This window comes from Struthio camelus, chromosome 1 (assembly GCF_040807025.1).
Source record: "Struthio camelus isolate bStrCam1 chromosome 1, bStrCam1.hap1, whole genome shotgun sequence".
Classification (NCBI taxonomy): domain Eukaryota; kingdom Metazoa; phylum Chordata; class Aves; order Struthioniformes; family Struthionidae; genus Struthio; species Struthio camelus.
In genome coordinates, this window is record NC_090942.1 from 98916653 (window position 1) to 98938514 (window position 21862).

The following is a 21862-nucleotide window of genomic DNA, read 5'->3' on the forward strand; positions in this document are numbered from 1 at the left end:
AAAGTTTCTGTGATGTGCCAAGAGTCAAAAAGAGACTGAAAAGGAAGATTTAGGCTGGAACTGGAGGAGAGTAAGCAGAGAGAGAATTAACACAGAAAGAGCTTAACAGGTGAAAAGGAGATATGGCAAGATTCGGAGAAGCAACAGGGGTAGGTTCATTTATTTGCATGTGTGTGGCATGGAGACTAAAACACACTTCCAGTGCAAAAAGAAAGAGCCAAAGTCAATAGGAGAACAGTTAAGTGTGGGGATAAGAAATAGGTGAGGGAAATCTGAAAGAATGGCTCAAAGGAGAACAGCGGAGGAAAATCTGTTGTTCCTGTAAGCAGGCAGGGAAAGAGAATTGAAAGAAAGCAGAAGAGAAGGTGACATTTCTTCAGATTTAGTAGAGACTGGAGATGTCCTGTGCAAAGAAAAAATTGTAAGATGTCTGAGTCGGAGTGATCAAAAAGGTACTGGAGATTGTGAATAGAAGATCCGATTAAACCACAGAAAGACACGTGCTTAGCAAGGAAAAACACAGAACAGGAGGAGGAAAGACAGCAGCTTTCTGCTCACAGGAACCTTACACAGACAAGATCAGCTACAGCATGAGGTGGTCAGAAACTGCTGCATTGGGCGTAAGTGGTTACAAACAACTCCCTTCACTGGAGTGCTACATCCTCCCTTTTGAGACAGCTCAGAATTCAGGCAAAATGATGTTATTTTACATTGCCCAGTGCCCACTTCAGCAGGCAAAGGGGGTATTTTGATATGCTATCCATTAAGGCAGGCTAAGGCAGAGCTGCCTACTCCCCCTTTTATCTTAGTCTTCTTCACTGAGCAGTTGGTCTGTGCTCTGAACACACTGAAACAAGTAGAGCTGCTGATGGATTGAAAAGTCAATACTAAACAAATGTACTGCAGAGTTAATGCAATTGCAATTTTTGTTCCTTGGTCCAGCAGCTTCTAAAGTTGTCCTTTGGAAGGTAAGTACCTCCTGTTACTGTCCTGGTGATTCCTTGTTTTCTTGTCTGTGTTTTATTTCTGAGACAAAGCTGTATTGCAAACGCCTTTCAATGGCTAAATTAGCTCACATCCCACTAGAAGGTGGGCACAGCCCACAGATCTCCCTCTTACCAGCATCTCAAAATCACACAGCTCTGCTTCCTTTGGAAGGGATTCATAACCTAATCCACATTGTCACATGTATCATGTCCAACCCCATATAGATAAGCCTTGCTATATATGGGGCTAGAGATGAACCCTCAGCAGGTATAGCGGAATATTTGCTCACTCATTTAAGTTTCATGAACTCCCTTAATTCTTCATTTCTCATGACACGCTTTCTCTGCATGCCTTGTTGTAGGTTGTCCTCAAATCTACAGGGGAACAGCAACTCATATAACACCACTTTCTGAAATTTGATTGAAATTTGGAGAAACAGAGTTTGGGACATGCAATCTGCCATAAAGGCCTCATTCATCCTATTACATGCCCACACTGAAAATACGGGATCCAGACGGAGTGTAATGATGGGATCATTGCAGCACCGTGCATCAGCTGCACTTTACTGTGGGCTCAGGAAGGAGACTCTACTGCTATTGGAAGGGCAAGCATCAACTGCAAATTGCCATTAGAGTCCCCTGGTAAAACCTAAATTTCCTGAACTCTCCAGGAGTTGCAAAACATCACGTTTCAGAATTATAATCAATTACAAAATGTCCCAAAATTAACAGATGAAACAAAACAATGACAAAAATCATGCAAGTCGGTGGGCCTCTTCGCTTGCTTTAAGTGCCTTGCTGAACAGAAAGGTCCCAGCAATTATGTTAATCCATCGTGACTGAAGTAGATGTTCGGATGTTGAACAGATGATCTATGACTGTCAGTATTTTACGTCCTATCCACCCCCCCCCCCCAACGACCTATTTCAGTCATATGGACTACTTCCTGTAACTCTCGCTACCTGTGTGGGAAAAAGCTTTATGCAAACAAAAGTAAGGTTAAGCATCAGGCACGGCCCTTTGTGCTTCGTGGAGGTAAGACTTGTGAAGAGACCTTTTCTGCTGGAGCAACAACTACGCCAATGTGGGAAAAGTACGTAAATCTTTTCTCTGTCTTCTGAGAATAAGGACTCTGACGCCATCACAAACAACAACTGCCCAAAGGCCAAAGTCATGGGGTTAAGAGATCCTCTACGTGCTAATGAGGTAGGCATTTATTTTCTTTGGCTTTGTCACTTCACAGGCCAGCAGTAACTTGGCAGCTATACAGCACTACCGTTACTAACGCAGAATCAGTCTCCCCTGAATTCTACATCCTGATCGTCACTTTCTTCTTCCCCCACGCCCGGGCCTGTACATGCAGCAGTCTATCTACTTTTGCTGGGTAAAATATATTTTGTTTAATAGTCACATCAGTGTGGATTGGGTTCAGAGCACACTAGGAATCAAAGGGATAGTAAATGAGAGGCCATAAAACTGCTCAAAGTAATGATGCAACAAAATCTCCAGCCTTTTTTTTAATATAGCCAAAAGCAACCTTCAAAACATCAGTATCAGCTGGATGTTATAATGTGACTTCTATTACAACAGCAGTAAAAAGTCTTTTTAGCGGACACGCACACGTGTTCTGTTCCTTTGTTTGTTGCGATGCAATGTGAGGCTAATGAAAAAAAATGGAAAGCCAAAAAAGTTTACAAGCGTTACTTGATAAAGGCTGTTTCTTATCCCCACTGTTTCTTATTTTTTCCTCCGCTTCTAATCAAAACACATATATGGATTATCTTCACAGTGAGACCTGACCCTGTGTCCTGGTTTATGATCACATATGCTACAAGTCATTCACCGCGTTCCTAATGTGAAGTCACCTGTGGCTCCATCAAAAATCTAAGTCATCACGGTGTTTGCAAGGTATTTGCTATAAAGTAACAGGTACTTATCAGCATCTTTCAACAGATGCTGAGTTTTTACAGTGTATTCTGCACATTGTGCCTGCTTTTAAAGAATAGCAAACTATGCTTGACTTCACGTCTGTTTTTTTAACCTCTGGAAAACTTCTTTTTTCCTACTGCCCCTCTAGGGCTTTTGCCTTCAGTTCTTTTAACTTTGTACCTTCAGACTTAAACAGATTCTGTGCGGCATCTTCTGATACAATTGGTACAAAACGTTGCAAGCAACCTCCTGTATTAATTGCTCCGTATATGCTAGAGATGGGTGAGCCCCAAGGTGTGCTAATTTCAGCTGAGAACACCACAAAGCCCCCGTCGCCGCCAACCTTCTGAATTTCCCACATCTCAAGCAAATAACTTTGGAAGAGCATCTGGTTGATGTGGTACACCTTTTCCAGGTGCATCCTTCCTGAAACAATAGCAGTTTTGTGTGGTTGAAACTAAAGAGATTAAAAAAAAAGAAAAAAGGAAAGAAAATCAAATCCCGTTACCTGAGACGACACTTTTATTCCACCTAGCTCAATTTTTTCTCCCTAATCACAGTCAGTACAGAGGCCTCAATGAATGTTGCATGAAGCTGCAAAAACGGATAGGAGTCATAGACTTATGACTTAAGAGATCCTCAGCGTGTTACGGAGAGAAGGTAGACAACCGGTCTACCAGAAAAAGTTCCTCTGACTCTAAGTATTTGGTTCTTGATCTGCAACAGGTCCACGTCTATACATATTACAAACAGAAAAGAAAAACGCCAGTTTGGTCACCAACAGATTTGCTCAGTCCTAAAACCTTGCACAGGTACCAGTCGTTTGCGTTGTCCTCTTGAGCACTTTGTGTTAGGGGACGGGGCACTGGCAGAGCCTGGCCGGGGAGCTCGCTGCACACCCGCGCTGCCTCCTGCCTGCACCCTGGCAAGCAGGTCCCAGCAGTTAAAAGAAGAAATAAGGGAAGTACTGGCAATTAGCTCTCCTTTAATCTTCTTATTAGTACCGGAATAGACTTCATATGGATATTCAAACCTTCGGTTTCCACGGGGCACGCGTGTCTTTGCCAACAGATTGGCCAGCCTGGTACGGAGGGCTTTAAACTAGGCAAGATGGGGGAAGATGGGGGAAGGGGAGTGGTATAGTGGCAGGGGAGTCAGTAAAACACCGCTCCAGTCAGGATGCCTCCAGCGGGTGCATACAGCCAGGGGAGACAGCATGGGACATGGCTATGGAGGATCCTCTTGCACCTCTTCTGGGAAGCCTGCGTGCTTGACTGGCTCTCTCAAATGCCTGTATACCAATGCACGCAGCATGGGGAATAAGCAGGAAGAGTTAGAGATCTGTGTGCGGTCGCAGGGCCATGATCTCATTGCAGTGACAGAGACATGGTGGGATAGTTCACGTGACTGGGATGCTGTCATGGATGGCTATGTGCTTTTTAGGAAAGACAGGCCAGGAAGGCGAGGTGGTGGAGTTGCTCTTTATGTGAGGGAGCAGCTAGAATGTGTGGAGCTCTGCCTCGGGGTGGATGAAGAGCAAGTTGAGAGCCTATGGGCAAGGATTAAAGGGCAGGGTAACATGGGTGACACTGTTGTGGGGGTCTACTACAGGCCACCTGACCAAGAGGAAGTCATCGATGAGGCCTTCTACCGACAGCTGGAAGTAGCCTCACGATCACAGGCCCTGGTTCTCATGGGAGACTTCAACCACCCTGACATCTGTTGGCAAGACAGCACAGCTAGGCACAAACAGTCCATGAGGTTCCTGCAGAGGACTGATGATAAGTTCTTGACCCAGGTGGTGGAGACGCCAACGAGGAGAGGTGCAATGCTAGACCTTGTACTAACAAACAAAGAAGGTCTAGTTGGAGAGGTGAAGGTTGGGGGCAGCCTTGGCTGCAGTGACCATGAGATGGTGGAGTTCAGGATCCTACGAGGAGGGAGCAGGGCAATGAGTAGGATTGCAACGCTGGACTTCAGGAGAGCTGACTTTGGCCTCTTGAGGGACCTACTTAGGGGAATCTCCTGGGGTAGGGCCCTAGAAGGAAGAGGGGTCCAAGAAAGCTGGTTAATATTCAAGTATCACCTCCTCCAGACTCAAGAGCAGTGCATCCCTCTGAGGAAGAAGTCGAGCAAAGCGGGCAGGAGACCTGCATGGATGAGCAAGGAACTCCTGGCAAAACTCCAGCAGAAGAAGGAAGTCTACAGAATGTGGAAAAGGGGACAGGCCACTTGGGAGGAATACAGGGACGTTGTCAGAGCGTGCAGGGATGCGACAAGGAAGGCTAAGGCCCAGTTGGAATTAAATCTGGCAAGGGATGTCAAGGACAACAAGAAGGCCTTCTTCAAATACATCGATAGCAAAAGGAAGACTAGGGAAAACGTGGGCCCGCTGCTGAATGGGGCGGGTGCCCTGGTGACGAAGGATACAGAGAAGGCAGAGTTATTGAATGCTGCCTTTGCTTCCGTCTTCACTGCTAAGGCCAGTCCTCAGGAATTCCAGACCTTGGAGACAAGAGAGGAAGGCTGGAGAAAGGAAGACTCTCCCTTGGTCAAGGATGATCTGGTTAGAGATCATTTGTCTAAACTTGACATCCATAAATCCATGGGCCCCGATGGGATGCACCCACGAGTGCTGAGGGAGCTGGCGGATGTTATTGCTAGGCCACTCTCCATCATCTTGGAAAGGTCCTGGAGAACAGGAGAGGTGCCTGAGGCCTGGAAGAAAGCCAACGTCACGCCAGTCTTCAAAAAGGGCAAGAAGGAGGAGCCAGGAAACTACAGGCCTGTCAGCCTCCCCTCCATCCTGGGAAAGGTGATGGAACAGCTCCTCCTGGAGGTCCTCACTAAGCATGTGGAGGACAAGAAGGTGATCAGGAATAGTCAGCATGGATTCACCAAAGGGAAATCATGCTTGACCAATCTGATAGCCTTCTCTGACGGGATGACTGGCTGGGTAGATGAGGGCAGAGCAGTGGATGTTGTCTCCCTGGACTTGAGCAAGGCTTTGGACACTGTCTCCCATCACATCCTCCTAGGTAAGCTCAGGAAGTGTGGGCTAGACGAGTGGACAGTGAGGTGGATGGAGAACTGGCTGGATGGCCGAGCTCCGAGGGTTGTGGTCAGTGGCGCAGAGTCAAGTTGGAGGCCTGTGGCTAGTGGTGTCCCCCAGGGGTCAGTCCTGGGTCCAGTCTTGTTCAATATATTCATCAATGACCTGGAGGAAGGCACAGAGTGCACCCTCAGCAAGTTGGCTGATGACACTAAACTGGGGGGAGAGGCTGACCCACCAGAAGACTGTGCTGCCATTCAGAGGGACCTGGACAGGCTGGAGAGGTGGGCGGAGAGGAACCTCATGAAGTTCAACAAAGGCAAGTGCAAGGTCCTGCACCTAGGCAGGAATAATCCCCTGCACCAGGACAGGCTGGGGGTTGACCTGTTGGAAAGTAGCTCTGCCGAGAAGGACCTGGACAGGCTGGTGGACAACAAGTTAAGCATGAGCCAGCAGTGTGCCCTTGTGGCCAAGAAGGCCAAGGGTATCCTGGGGTGCATTAGGCAGAGTGTTGCCAGCAGGTGGAGGGAGGTGATCCTGCCCCTCTACTCAGCCCTCGTGAGGCCTCACCTGGAGCACTGTGTCCAGTTCTGGGCTCCCCAGGACAAGAGAGACATGGCACTGCTGGAGAGAGTCCAGCGGAGGGCTACCAAGATGATTAGAGGGCTGGAGCACCTCTCCTATGAAGAAAGACTGCAAGAGCTGGGCCTGTTCAGCCTGGAGAAGAGAAGATGGAGAGGGGATCTCATAAACGTGTACAAGTATCTGAAGGGGGAGTGTCAAGAGGATGAGGCCAGCCTCTTCTCCGTGGTGCCCAGCCACAGGACAAGAGGCAATGGGCAGAAACTGAACCACAGGAGGTTCCATCTGAACCTGAGGAAAAACTTCTTTACTGTGAGGGTGACAGAGCATTGGAACAGGTTGCCCAGAGAGGTAGTGGAGTCTCCTTCGCTGGAGATATTCAAAAGCCGTCTGGATGTGATCCTGGGCAATATGCTGTAGGTGACCCTGCTTGAGCAGGGAGGTTGGACTAGATGATCTCCAGAGGTCCCTTCCAACCTAAACGATTCTGTGATTCTGTGATTCATTATGATTAACAAGTTGCACAGAGTTAAAGACAAATTGCAAGAAAAAACAGGCAGGGATGTCTTTTTTTGTAACTTCTTTTTGAAGAATCCCCAGAATACACAGAAGAAAAAAAAAAAGTTTCTTCTCTAAAGGAGAAAAACAAAGGAGAGCAGGTGTCAAAACAGTCCAAATGGCTATTCCAGAAACGTTGCATTATTTCAGCAATTTATAGAGCCAAAAAATATCTCCAGCAGCTATATCAGTACCTTACAAAATACTGTCATCTGCCAGCTGTAAACATTCCCTTGAACAGCGTGCAGATTGTGCTGATTTGGCAGCAGTGTTTCACCCTTGTAGCAGAACATTCAAGCCTCCTGTGGAAAACTTTAGTTACTCTTGTGTTTCTCTCCTTTTGCACCTTTCAAAAATTATCTATCAAGAGCATTAAACGCAGCCATAGTCACAGGGCAGAGTGGGGGCAAATTTTGGCAATATCAGAATTCTAGACATGTATCCAAAAATGCAAAATGACTGTGTGAATAGGAAAAATGAAGATATTCTATACTGTAGAGACTTATACTCCAGCTGAAATATAACTATACAGCAAGGAAGACAAGTTGGGTTAATTTATATGAAACAAAGCTTAGAAGAAGAAATATGCTACAAGCAAAAATTCCCTATGGACTAGAAGCATCCTCTCTCTTTCAATTTCTGCCAAGATTTGAGAAGGTGGAGGGATAACAGAATCCAACACTTAGTAAATCTACTTAATCACCAGAGAAAATAAAATTAGGCTAGTATTTACCCCATGTAAAGTAATTTTATTTAGCGTCATCACACAGAACAGGAAATGAAAATCTGCAAAAAATAATATTTAAAATCACTTCTATGGCTGACAAAAATCTGTATAGCTGTTAATCTGCTCCTTCTGAAAACCTGGCAGGTGGTTTGTTTTAAGAACCTGGTGAAAACTTAGTAGTATTGTATAACATGCATACATACAGACAGACACAGACATATGCTTATAGGTAACCACAGAGAGGCAGGCCTCACTTCTCCAAGACAACATATGGCATGTAGCTTGCTTAATTAAAGAATAACAAAAGCACTGCCTTCTGAGGCCCACCTCCCTTACAGGTAGAAGCCATGTGATGGCTAAAGAGTCAGTCTAGCTATGCATGCCTCCACCAAATTTCTCCACCAAATGAGTCTCTTTGACGGACTCATAGAGCTTAAGCAATACTTTTCCTGAAGAGAAAAAAAAGTTGCAGCTGGGAACAAAAGGACCAGAGCTCCAGCTGACATCCAATACAGAAGTTTGTCAAAAGTGAGAGAAATAGTTTATGTTAACTAATGTCTTTATGTTAACTAACCCATGTTGGAGCAGGAATCGCAGTAACTGTAGTTGTGTGACAGTGATTAAGATGAAAGGATAAGAAATAAAACCAGGAAGAAAGGCTAATAAAGTGTCATTTAGTTACATTGCTCAGAACAAACTCCCCACTTCAAAACAAAATCAGCATGAACAGCAATCGTTTTGCTGAACTGTTATTTATTGAGCGCAAGCCCCACAGAATAATCTTACCTACTTTTCATATACGCTGAACTGACTTTGAGGGAGAGGGAAAATTGTGCATGCAGCACTTCCGAAAATTGAATCTCACGTTGTCGTCCACTGAAAAGTATTACAGAGAGACGCTCTAAATTAAGGCTGCCAGAAACTGCCAACATGCACAATACAAAAGAAGTGGCAAGTCAATGCTACAGCAGTAATAGCCAGCATATAACAGAGAGCAGCCGAAATACTTTCATCAGCAGCAGGCTCTAAACCAAACTGCTGAAATTAACCACAGATGATGCACAGAGCCTGGAGAGCAGAGCAAGAGTAGAAACAAGTGTTATTTAATGAGGCATGTAGTGGCCAGACCAGGAATTTACAGGCTGAACAACTACCAACCATGTACGCTGCTTTTCTACAGTGCAAGACGGAAGTGATTCTTTCTTTCAAAGAACTGAGAGTGTGAATTATTCGCACGTGGCATCTTTCGAGGTACTGTGCATGCCGTGAAATGATGGCAGCCCTCCCTGTTAGGTGAGAAATGCTCAGCACGTTGTGGAACGGAGCCTAAGGAACCAAAAAATAAGTGGCAACAGCTGACCATGAGCAAATGAATGGATATGTTGTAACGAGAGGAAAAAAAATTCCCAAACTAAGCCAAACGCTTAGCCATGCAACTTAGTCAGTGTAGCTGCTGAAAGCAGCAAGGGCAACAGCATAGCACCTAGTGCTTTAGAGAGCGTGCTCAGTCCCACAGGCCGAGCTGGGCCTCAACTCATACCATCAAATTAGACGTGAGCAAGCAACTCACGATGTTCCTAAAAGCGGAGTGGTAATACCTGCATCTTGTTCGACTTAACTCGCAGAGCTGCTTTAAAGAGGTTCCACGCTCTGAAAACCATCTCGTGCATGCGCTCATGTGAGAAAGCATGTGCTTTCTCTCTAAGGACTCACTCTTAGAGTTAGCAATTTAACCCACGCTCTGACCTACGTATTAAAAAATACACCACCAGACCTTTTGAAGCTGGCTGATCACGGAAGGGATAAAGAGTTCTCATCATCTTTTTTTTTTTTTTTGATTCGAATTTAAATTGATTGCAAGCTTTTATTTCAAAAGAGGCACCCAATAGACCTGTGGTATTCACACGTTGGTGACACCAGTCAATCCCTCTGAAGACAGACTGGTCTGCCATCAAATGAGCCCATACAACTGTCACCTTTTAATCCTATTGGCTTTCAGCACAACTGGTAACAGCCTTCTGGAATACTGCAGTGCTGAAGGGAACGTATATCCAGCAGCAGAAAAAAGGAAACCTAAATTACACATAATCCACCTGAATAAATCATCCAATATAGAGCACTTCCTCTGAGTCCACTGTAATGCTAACGGGATTTGCCCAAAAGGTAAAGCAGGAGTGGGATGCAGTGATGCATCATCCTACATCTCAGAATCCTCCAGATTTTGTTTAATAAATTGCAAAACAATGAACTCACACTCTACATGATCTCACTACCAAAATTCTACCTCAGGCAATGATACATTCGCTGTCTACATAAAAAGTCCATGTGGATTTTGTTTGTCTCTGTCTTTTTGCAAAATCTTTTAAGGACAACAGTAGCATGAGATATCACAGAGGCAGACTTTGGTGAGCATCCACCTGTGAAGACTAACATGCAAGCTCAGAAAAAGCCCTCTCTCCATTATCTGCCACAGTTCATCCTTGCATCCTCAGTGCATTCTACTAGCATAGGACTCCATTAAAAAAAAAAACAGAGAGGAAAAACGTCAATCAGCACGTCCATACTAGCAGAACTATACTGATTCTATGGGATCATACATTTAAGATTTCTCAGAAGTTTCATGAAAGTACATCCACAGCTTGCAAGAATACAGAAACTAATTTTAAATAAGACGCATATCCCATCAGACATGTTAAGACAGCCTTTTAATCAGAGAAAATTGTTTTGCACCGACGAAAAATCTATTATACTTTAAATGTGTACAAAGTTAAGTACTTAATTTTGTATTAAAGACTTAATTTTAAAAGTGGTACAAACTCCTGAGCAGACATCTTCATATTTCATTCGAGATAGGCTTATTTAGCTTAGCTTAATGCTTCTTTTCTTTGCTTTAAGTTAAAATACGCTTATTTGAAGTAACAGAGATCACACACAGGTCTTCAGCAATTTTTTTCCCCACATTCACACTCTAATCTTACGCTCTGCAACTCCTTGTGTTGAGAAGGTCATCAATTGTCTTGATAAGATATCAAAGCCTTTTATATTTATAGCTCCACTCATTTCAGTAAGGCTGCAGCATGCAAATATTGTAAACCTACAGCCGTGTAAAGCATCAAGCAGGTACTTATGCCATACATCCTTGACAGAAGCAGAAATACAGTTCAGAACCTGCTGCTGCCAAGCTTCGAGCTAAAGGGCTCTCCTTATGCAGTTTGCAGCAGGGAGTCTGTCACACATTGCACAGGGCAACACACCACAGCCTGCCTCATGTCAGGCTGCCTCTTCAGACAAGAGCTCTAGGCGGTCTTCATTTGTTAGGAACGCACCTTTTAAAGATGACTCTCTCTTCATCATCATTGTGTTTCCTTCCATGAGATTACTTACAACTTTGCTTTCAGAACTTTTTGTCTCAAATGAGCTGGAATACGTCACGCGTGTACACTTTAAAATCCTCACGCTTTACCACCTGCCGCATGCCAAACTATATACTGCTGTAGGAGGTTGTGCCCTTGCTCATGAGAAAACACCGTCCTGGTGCTGCACCTACCTTCATGATCAGACTCCGGTGCTCTTCTGATTGACTGAAGTTTGTGCCTATTTCAAGGATACTCATTGTTCCTTCTTCACATAGGTTCATCCAGGTATGATACTCTTCACGCTCTGGCAGTCTGTCCCAGAATGTCTTGAAGACCTCCCAGACTGTTTCCTGACACACTGAAGGAACAAGAAAGGCCCGGTGTTAGTACAGTGAGAGTGCTTTTGTGGCGTGGGTAGCCAGGATAGTATAGTCCAAATGCTGTACGTTTTTCAGTGCATTGATGTATAGAATACAATGACTGTATATATAACTACACGCAAATGTGGGGGACATTAAATGGACTGAAAATGAAAATCTGGTGGATCTTCCCCACTCATACTGCTTCCGTCTCTGAAATTTTTACTGAAGTAATTAACTTCCTCATTAAAGAAAAGAGAGAGCAAGAGAGCAGCATGTGCCTCCTAATACCCACCAAAAACAGCAGTATTTTGACTGAGTGAAACTGTCCTTGATCAATGAGTCCTATTTTCAGAAAATTTAGAAAACCAAAACAGTATGGCAAATGTCTTCAGAAAAAGTAGAGGCGGCACTTAAACTTACAAGAATAATAATTGTACTGAACAAACTTTTACAGGTTCAGTCAGTAACACAGTTTCTTGGGATTCATCTTTAAAATAAGTTTCAGAAATTATAATTGTATTAATCATTAAAAAAACAGGCAGGATAATGACACAACAACATCATATGCTAAGAAGGAAATCAGTCTCTAGCCCTACTGTGTATTTGGACTGTTAAAGGACTGAACATGTGTGACTGAACAGAAGGCCTGTGAATTCAGAGTTAAATTATCTTGTACTTCAGCTGCTCTAATCTCCCTCTTTGCCAATCAGAGCAGTTGGTCACATAATGCCCATGCAACAACCTCTGTGACCCAGGATAACAGGAAGAGAGGAAGATTTGAGGGATTTTCCTTGTCTCCTGGAAGAGACCAACTTTAAAAAGAGAACAACTTCAAAAATCACTGGCAGCAGATGCCAGCCTAGAGTAGTTGCAGACAAACGTGCTTTTCAGCCTTAATCTGATTTCACTAGCTATACACAGCTTGGCAGAGGAAGGTTTTGCTTTCAGGGAAAATCTTAACATCGTAAGCAAAGCCCAACAAGGGACTGACTTTGAATATTCAAGAAAGTTATTTTCTTCAGTCAGCTTAAAAATATGCTCCAGGCTGCCAAAATCAGTTTCTTACTGGTTCTGTTTCTTTTTGTGTCATGTACTCTGAATTCCAAAATCTTGCCTACTTGCGTAAAATTTAACACACAGATCACACATGGAATTGTCTCTTCCTTCAACCAGGAGATGGACATTTTTCTTAAATGCAAACACTTTATAAGCAATAACCTTAAGGAACTATTTCAAGTCCACCTCTAACACTTAGCTGATTCTGGTATGCTGAATGGCACCACAAAGAAAAAGCTCTTTCCTCCACCCCACCTTTCAGTCTATCAGAGCAGTTGAAACCATTTCTCCACTTGTAGGTCTCACCACGGATATTTGTTATTTCCACACCATGTTCCTGATTGCTCTTCTGCAAGGAAATTAGCCTTGTAGCTCATTTGACATGTGCGACTGGAGCAGAACACAGCGCTCAAACTCCGCATCATTAACTGTGTATAGTTCTGTGTTCTAGCAACCCTTCAGCTCTCAGGTGGCTAAGCTTATCTGTAAAGCACAATAATTTGGTAAGGAGTACTGTAGATGCTTTGAATCGGTTTTGCTTATCCACCTTCATTAGACATGAATTGGAAATATATTATTAGAATAAATTATTAAAAATAATTAGAAATAAGCAGCAAATCTACATGCATCCATACAACCTCTCACCTTCTCCCCCCCCCCCCCCCCCACTTGTAATTCCTTCATCAGCAACTGAGGAAGCAAGCTCTGAGGCAGGGACCACATCTCCCTATGAGTTTGCACAGGCCTCAGGCACTGAGGCCATAATTCTGTCCTGGATTCTGGATCCTGGGGTTTCTGGATCCTGCTGGAGTTCAACAAATTACAGATGTCATTCTGCTTCTGCCAGCATCCCCTTTACCATCCCACTGGTAAGATCTATGTGTATGGGGAAAGCCTGAAATCTAGTTTCAAATCCAGAAGCCTAGAGTAGAGAATACCACTTTCTCTGATTTCCTTGGGTGGTATTTGTATCCTGCATTATGACTAACGGACCCTTCATTCCAGGTGCAACACTGCACAGCAACTATCTTGAAATGAGTCTGTGGCTGAGATGGGTCCTGAGCAGGCTACAAGGGAGAGAGAAAACTACGGCAAGGGCTTGCAAATGTATAGCGTGGCACCATCTAATCCTACAGTTTTCAAATGGCAACAGACAAAGGATTGACTTCCAGTTGCAAGTAATAACTGGCAGTAATAATCAAGGCAGTTTTCCTCAATGCTCTTAATTAAGTTTAATCTCTTTTTAAAATGAATTTGACAGGACAGTGTCTTGCCTGAATACAAGCTGCTGTTGTACAAACAGTTGCCCCAGTCAGGTGCTGACAGATAAAAGGATTTGTTGGGCACCCTTTCGTTTGGGATTAAGACACCCCACTGAACTCCAGTCCCAAAGGCTTTGTGCCATCTGTGGGCTCCAATCCCATTAATCAAACCTAAGCTGTCAGGACAGGGTCATATTTTCTGTAGAAAGAGGAAAGGAGACGTGGATGAGGAGTCATGTTCTGTCCTCCCTACCCTCTGTTATACCTGGCCGTTTCTATGCAAGTTAGAAAACGTGATGCAAATTGCTTCCATACTCAGAAAAAAAAAAGGTTGGCCCAAGAAGTTGACAAGAAAGTACTTCTGCCTCCTGAGTGGTCTGAGAGTTTGTTTATTCTGACACACGGGGAGATATTAAAAGCCTTGAACAAACACATACCATGACTGCCATTTAAACGCTACTGTTAGCCTTGCCCAGGAAACGGCATCCTCAGCCGCAGTGAGCTGCTTGGGACACACAGTCATCCCGCAACCTTCTTCATACACAGCTCACCCTGCCATTGTCCTGGTTATGCCAGCTGGCCAGTTGGGAAAGCAGGGGATCGCTTTGTAGGACAGCAGATCCAGGCTGCAAGGACTATCCCTAGGCCTGCTTACCTACACGGTATTCAAGAGCAAACCCTCCAGCTGGCTAAGAAAAGGAACAACTTTGTTCCTGTCTTCCCCATACACCTTTCAATGTTTATAATTACATGAGAGTTGCCACTCCGAGCACAAAAAGAGAACAGCACAGTTTTCAGTGTGGTTCAAATCATGCCAACGTACAGAAAAAAAATTTGCTTCTGTCTCCCATCTCTCCTTCAGGCATGTCAAAGAGGCAGCCCGTTCTGATCACAGCCCAGGGGGATGAATGGGCACCACCCTCAGATTGCATTCAGTTTCATAAAAAATGTGATTAACCTTCTCTTAACTTGAAGATGGAGCCCATCCCTGTGATGGGTGTTGGAGTACCTACTGGCCAGGGAGGTTTTTCAAAGTGTCCTTACCAACAAATTCTTGAAAACTCCCATGTAAGAAAAATGTAATTTTTCATAAATAGATTACAGGCCTGCTAAGTCCACGTAGACAAAACTTGGAACCATAACATTGTAAACAAAGTTTAACAGGACTTGAAGGGAAGCTTCAGTAAATAACTGTATTTTACAGTATAAAAATAATTCCCCATCTTTCCTTTCTGACCTTCCAGCAACTCCACCGTATCTGTGCCACATATACTAGCTACATACTCTGACAATAACTGGAGCAATTTTCAACTAATATTCAAAATAGCAACCCCTTTGAAACAGAAAATACAAGAAATTGACAGTGTAGGAAAAAATACAGATTTGCCAGTAAGCCTTTTGACTAGAAACATAACTTCAAATTTCAAGTGTGAAATCTCCTTTTTAAAGGAGATAGGAAATGGAAAAAAAAAATTACAATATCAGAGCTTATGATGAATTGACAGGAGTCCAGCAACTCAGAATTAAGACTGAAGCTGCTTGCCGAATATGCTACATTGCGCTGACGTATTCAAACTATTAAGTAAAATAGAAGAAAGCTGCTCACAGTACAGGCCTTGCATGACAAACTGTAAAATCCTTAAAACCAAACTAACCAACTAGTCAGCCCTGCCAGTACCGCAAAAGAAATGCTGACTAGACCCGGCAACGCTGCCACTTGAACACCAGGCCAGCCCTTAGGGCACGTGAGAAGAGCTCGTCTTCATGGCTAGATCCTGCAGTCCTCACTCCTAACTTTCACTGGCCTGCACCAGGGGCAGCCACAGTCACAGACTACGTGGGACACTACTAGCAACATCGGGCCCTGGAGGAGGCAGGATTTGTGATCAGGCCTCTAATCCCTAGCAAACAATACTGATTAGAAGCATCATAAAATCGAGATCAGTCTTTTAAGGCAGCGAGCTAAGAGCCTTCAAGTTGCGTGTGGGTGGAAAGGTAAGCTCCTCTAGAAAACGACTTCCTTCATCATAGGGCTGTGATAATAAATAACTCTTATTTTAACGTTCACTGATCTCTCAGCTACTTTGCAACTTTCCTCTGAAGAATTCAAACATAAAAAAAAAAAAAATCAAGGTTTATGAGATTAAAAAAAAAAAGCTCCCTGCTACAGGGATATGATCATTGCAGCTATTTACAGGTAAGTAAGCAGGCACACACAAGATACATAACTAACTGACATGGCAAATCAGAATTCAAATCAAGAATGGAAACAGAATGGCTTGTTCTGCAATTTCTCCCCAACATCCATTTTGCACGTACATACTACATTTTGTACATTCTCCATCTCCTGAAAGAGAGCCTCAGAAATCAGAAGCCACTTCACTCGTCACTGAGATATAATAAACCTTCAGGGTGTGAGAGAGATCCAAAGCACAGAAAAAGGGGGTAAAAACATCACATTTGGCCCATGCCCTTGTGCAAAATTCCACTTGAGCAAAGTGTCACAGGCACTTAAAACAGCCAAGGTCTTGATTTTTAAAGACTCTTTACAGATTTTTAAAGATTTTTTCCCCCCCCCTCAGAAAGCCTTACATGCAGTAAAACCATGCGTATCTGAGCACATCAACTCTGGAAGCTGAAAAGTCCAGGCTTTGGGAGCTTAATAGCTTCAAGTTTGATGTTTACACTCAAATAAAATACCCCCATAGGCACAAGTGCTTTTGAGTTCCTCTGAATTTTTAGGAAGGGATTAAAAAAAAAAAGTTTAAAGTTTCCTTTCCGAAAGATTTTACTGTTCTTTTCAAAATCTCCAACTAAGATTTGCGACGAGATCATCCGTTCCTCTCTGAAATTCGACCGTATGGATACCTCTCATGCATTTGGATTGGATGCGCCATCTCTCTGGCGCTCTAGCTTCACCAGGCAGGATGCATTTATCCCTCCAATGAGCAACAATTAGCCTACTAAATCACAGTCTGCGCTCAGGGATTTCTGAGGTGAACAGGTGGGGCACCACATGACAGTACTGCGCCCTTAGCAGGGGGTTGGGTGGCCATTTGTGTAAGTGGACAGCACTGGAGTTTAATCCCAGCTAAATCCCATTAGTGCTTCTTAAGAGTTGAATCATGTAGAGTAGCTAGCAGCAGTGAATCAGGCAGAATCTTCTGTTTTGAGGTAACATGAGGCCAACTCCTTCTCCTTTTTCTGCAAAACTGAATGATTTAATTGCAGTGGGTTTTGTTAAAGACTATGGCAACAGGGAGACTTAAGAGACACTTGCTAACACATCCTTCCTCCAAAGACTTCATTAGCACCTGTCAAACTAATACACACACGCGCACAGGAATCACTTCAGCTATCGCTGAAATGCTCCTGTGTACGGGCTACAACATAGCAACCTTTAAACAGTACAACAATAGTTCAACTTGAACTAGTTAATCCACATGAAGAAAAAACTCTTTGAACGCTGACATACTAAATTCCAGTACACAAACCATTCTCTCTAGCAATATTGGGGGGTTGGACCAGATGATCTCCAGAGGTCCCTTCCAACCTTGGCCATTCTGTGGTTCTGTGACTCTGATTTCAGTGACTATGAAGGAGTGGGGGGTTTTTTGTTTTTGTTTTTTTTTTAAGAGAAAAATCAAACTTTTTAGAAGCATATAGTGACATCTAGTAATTCCAATACAGAGGAAGACAGAACTAGAGTTTCTACCAATAAACTTCAGAATTTGTTGACCGAGTATGAACTAGACAAAATGTTCCAGGGAAGAAGGGGAAATAAGGAGAAAAGGCTCACTCAGCCAGACATTTTGATTTATGTACTACATGTTTGTTTAGCCAAGTATTTTTTTGTATGATTTTTAACTGTTTGTTTTCATTGTTAGTCAGCCACATTTGAAAAATTTGTAACATTTAGGGCTTCACCATCAAATTGAACCTTCACTCTTAACTCTGTCCATGTATACTAGATAAATAACATCATTATTTCTAACACTTCAATAAATAGACCTGAACCCAAGAAACAGGGAGAAAATCTGGATTTTGACTTTAACATGGACAGCTCAGTCCTGAGCCTGAGATTACCAAGTCAAGGAGTTACTATCCCGCACAGAACCTCATTCCTGAGGAGCACCTTTTGTTCTCTTCAAAGTACCAAAATGAAGAGGTCTTCTTTGTCCCTTAATAACTATCACATCCTAGAATACTGTCTAGTTCCTTCTTTGGTCAGTATCTTTAGATGCTATCTTTAGTCTTCAGCTTTATTTGAAGCTCTGGCTGATAAAAACAGTTCTGGCAGCGAGATGATCTGTTCTACTCATCTGAAAATAAGATGCACTCATTTGACATGGATATGTCGAGTTGTGCAAGACAGTGGATCACATGAGGAAAAAACGCAAACAAACGTAGCTACCAGAGTGACGACACCTCAGATACCCCAAGAGAGAAGCACTATTTACCCTGGACTGCAGTGTGAAAACCCAGCATCCTTTGTTTTACCTGGTTAACAGATACAGAATAGGGACAGCAGTGCAAGCTTCTCCATGCTACCTTGTAAGCCTTAACTCATTTCCATTTTACTGGCTAACTCAGCTTCCAAGTATATTGAAATCTTCAGCCATCTACTGGCATTTTATAACAAACAAAGTGGATAGATACACTGAACTGTCAACACAAGGTGACTAGTCAATCCCAATACTAGTTTTTATTTAACAGGGGCCTGGGCTATCAACTCCCTGTGCGTAGTACAAAACATTATTCAAAATTAACATTACTTTATATAGTGCACTGAAATTCATACTTTCAGTTTAATTTCACTAAATCTGTTTTGTGAAATCTACAGCTGTCCGTTAGATACACCAACCCTGTGCTCATCAAAACAGTCCAGCTACAAACTAGTGCTAGATTTACATGAACCCTCCTGCACCAACAATAGTCTTCTTACCATTTTAAAAGGACGTGTTAAAACAGCCTATAGGATCCGATCCATAGGCTTTGACTAATTGCCGTCTTTATGTTCTCTGTCTCTCCCTCTCTCTCGCGCTCGCTCTCTGCGTAATGAAATATAAAGCCAGCCAAGAGCAGCAATTTCCATATATAGTTACAAAAGATGCAGGGAGTACTGAGGACTACAGAGATAACCGTAATCCCAGATTCGGTCCAGAAGAGACAGAAAATAATGCCTATTGCTTAATGTAAAACTCTATCTGTTCTGCAAAGTGACTGACTGTAGGAATAAATCAGGACTCAAGGAACCTGTCTTTGACAGCAGATATACAGAAACGACTGCAAAAACATCCCTACTCTTGGCTGGTGCTTCTATCTGCTACAATAATCATAACCACCAATGAATAATCATACCATTACTTAGGCTTTGAAATGCTAAATGGTGCTACTGTTATTTTAGAGAATACTGATGTTTGTATCCCTGTATTCTGCTGCCCTTTTAAAATTGTTTATGATTCACTTCGTACTTTTTGTATCTCTTAGGATTATCCGTTTGAAAAACAAATTTCTGGATCTGCAGGTCTGTCAAACAGTACATGTCACGAATGTGATTGTTCTTAGGAGAATTTAACCTTAAAAAAAATCCAGAAGTTGCACTTAGTGGGGCAGGGGAAGCTATACGCTTAAAGCGTACAGCTGTAGGATGTGAGCACCTGGCTCAAAGCATACATTAGAAATGCACATCAGTCAATCTCTACCACTAACAGAGGCCTTAGCAAGCTTGTAAAAGCAAATAAAGCTGGGAACCACAGATAGATAATTACAGTCCTACCTGTTTCTTTCTAAGGTGGATACAGATAGAACAAGTGTAACCTGGATAACCAGCACTGGCAAGCCTTTTTTGTTTTTCTATCAAGCTCTTACGTCAAAATAGCAACATCCTTTCCTTCCATGGTAATGGCACTGGTTTTTATTGATATGAAAGTGAAAATAAGGAAAGAATACATTTTGTTAAAACCCTCCTTTAATGAGAAAGTATAGGCTATTAAAGTCGTCCCTTACTTTAACAGGTACAGAATAAAAAGAAAATTCTTAAAACGCATACTAAAATTGAAAGAGATCTTATGAATCTGAAAGTTTCGTGTACTACCATATTTATTCCCTCGTGGGGTCAGTTATTTTTCTAATCACTGATACTAGCTGGCCTCTGAGAGCCAGACTGGGACCACACTCCTTCCTAGGAATATTGTGTTGACAGCACACAGACAAGAGAGTTCATCTCACTATTTTATCCCTGCACTGATTTTGCTAGCTTGAAACGTGGTTTCAAGAAATCATAAGTATATCAAGGTATATAATTCAACAGTGCTCAAGGAGCAGCTTTATTGTGAATGAAAGTAACAGCATCATCAACTCTCACTTACCCCAGGGTGCATTTACTCAGGATGCGATTAAGTAGACTTCACCAAATACTCTTGATGCAGCACAGGGCTGCCAGCAAAATGAAGGAGGCAGGTTGTTTGAACTGAACCTTGCTCTACCTGCTGCTACTTCAAGTCACCTCTGCTTCTTGCAGAAATCTTTTTCAAAAGTTTAACATGCTAAGGGTGGACACAACACCTCTACTCAAGAAGTCCTTGTGGACTGTGGAGACCAGAAGAGTCCAGTAGGGAAGCAGATGGACCTCTGGTCCAACCTAGCATAGTTAAGTTGTGAATATGATTTTGCAACCTAATTTACAGATTTTTCTTCTCCTTTATCATTCACATTTTTGCTTATTCTGTAGCGGCCCACATTCTCCTTATCACAGATAACAGAGGGGCGACTACAGCTAAAGCACATAAACGTGGATTCATTTGGAGCAAAACAAAGAACAGTCAAACTTTTCTGGGCAGATGAAAACAAGAAGTTCGAAGCCTGTCAAACTGTGTGAACTTTCAAATATTCAGACAGATATCTGGATGAGGCTCTGATCCTACAGGATTCCACTTTCTTCTCCAAACACGTTCTTTGCATTTACTTTTACACATACGTTCAGTAACTCCAGGTCCTAACGGTTTTTCACTGCTATGAAGGGAGTACAAACACAGAGTACATGATCCAAACCCATGTGAAGCCAAACTCACCAACTCCAACAGGCTTTGGAACAGGACCCTTGTCTCAAAAAGAGCAGAATCCTGACCCAAATACCCTTGCAAGGCTTTGAGAAGCAAGGGAGACTTCCAGAATGGTCTCTGCAGTAATACTTCATATAGCAAGTTTCCTAGATGCATATATTGCGGCTGGAGGGGGAGTTTACCAGACCAGCGTAACACAAATCACTAGATGGTGGCAAGAGAGGAAGGGAGGCAGTTATGGTACAGCGCAAAAAGGAACAGTTTCCAAAAGAGGCCTCTATATAGACACCTTATCCTGTTAGGCGACCAGATAGCCCAACTGTCTCTTCATAAGCAGAATTTTGAAAGGAGCCCCTACATGATCGGAGGAGTGCAGTACCGCTAGGTGGACAGCAAGTGAAAATTGGCCTCCCTTTGCTCAAAACCATTTCTTTAAGTCCCTACACATTGGTACTCTGCGACACATGCAGTCCTCAGGAACTTTATTTGGAAAGAGGAACTTCTGTTCAGAGGGCAGCACTATTACCGCAACTATTGCTGAAAAGATGGGACTGAAAAAGGGCTCCCATAGTCCAGAGGTGCTAGAAAAGCCTTCATCTTGTGACTGTTGAGAGAGCGGTATTAACCTAGTGAGCAAACAGAAAGGCTGATCCAGCGTCCGTGATGGATGTCTGGGACTTGAGGGATTACAGGCTCAATACTCTGCCTTGTCTCAAGCTTGCAGGACCTTAGGTAAGTCATTTAAGGTAGACTTATTCGTCAAAGTGATCTAGGAGCTCACTGTTTAGTTTATTCATGACAGTTTAACCACTTCTATTAGTACAGTAATACAAGCATAACTGTCATGTGGACAGAAGGCAGTATGGCCTTCTTATTTCTTTTTTTAAAAGCTTAGAATCCTTTCCTAAGCCACATAAATAAATAAGTT

General features: G+C 43.0%; 1 protein-coding gene across 1 annotated transcript in view; it reads right to left on the bottom strand.

Moving 5' to 3' along the window:
• Positions 1-21862, bottom strand: part of IMPG2 (interphotoreceptor matrix proteoglycan 2) — a 63046-nt gene that overhangs the window by 38471 nt on the left and 2713 nt on the right. The window contains exon 3 of the mRNA XM_068954392.1: positions 11382-11548. Within this exon, the coding sequence (XP_068810493.1) occupies positions 11382-11548 (167 nt within the window). The remainder of the gene's footprint in view (positions 1-11381; positions 11549-21862) is intronic.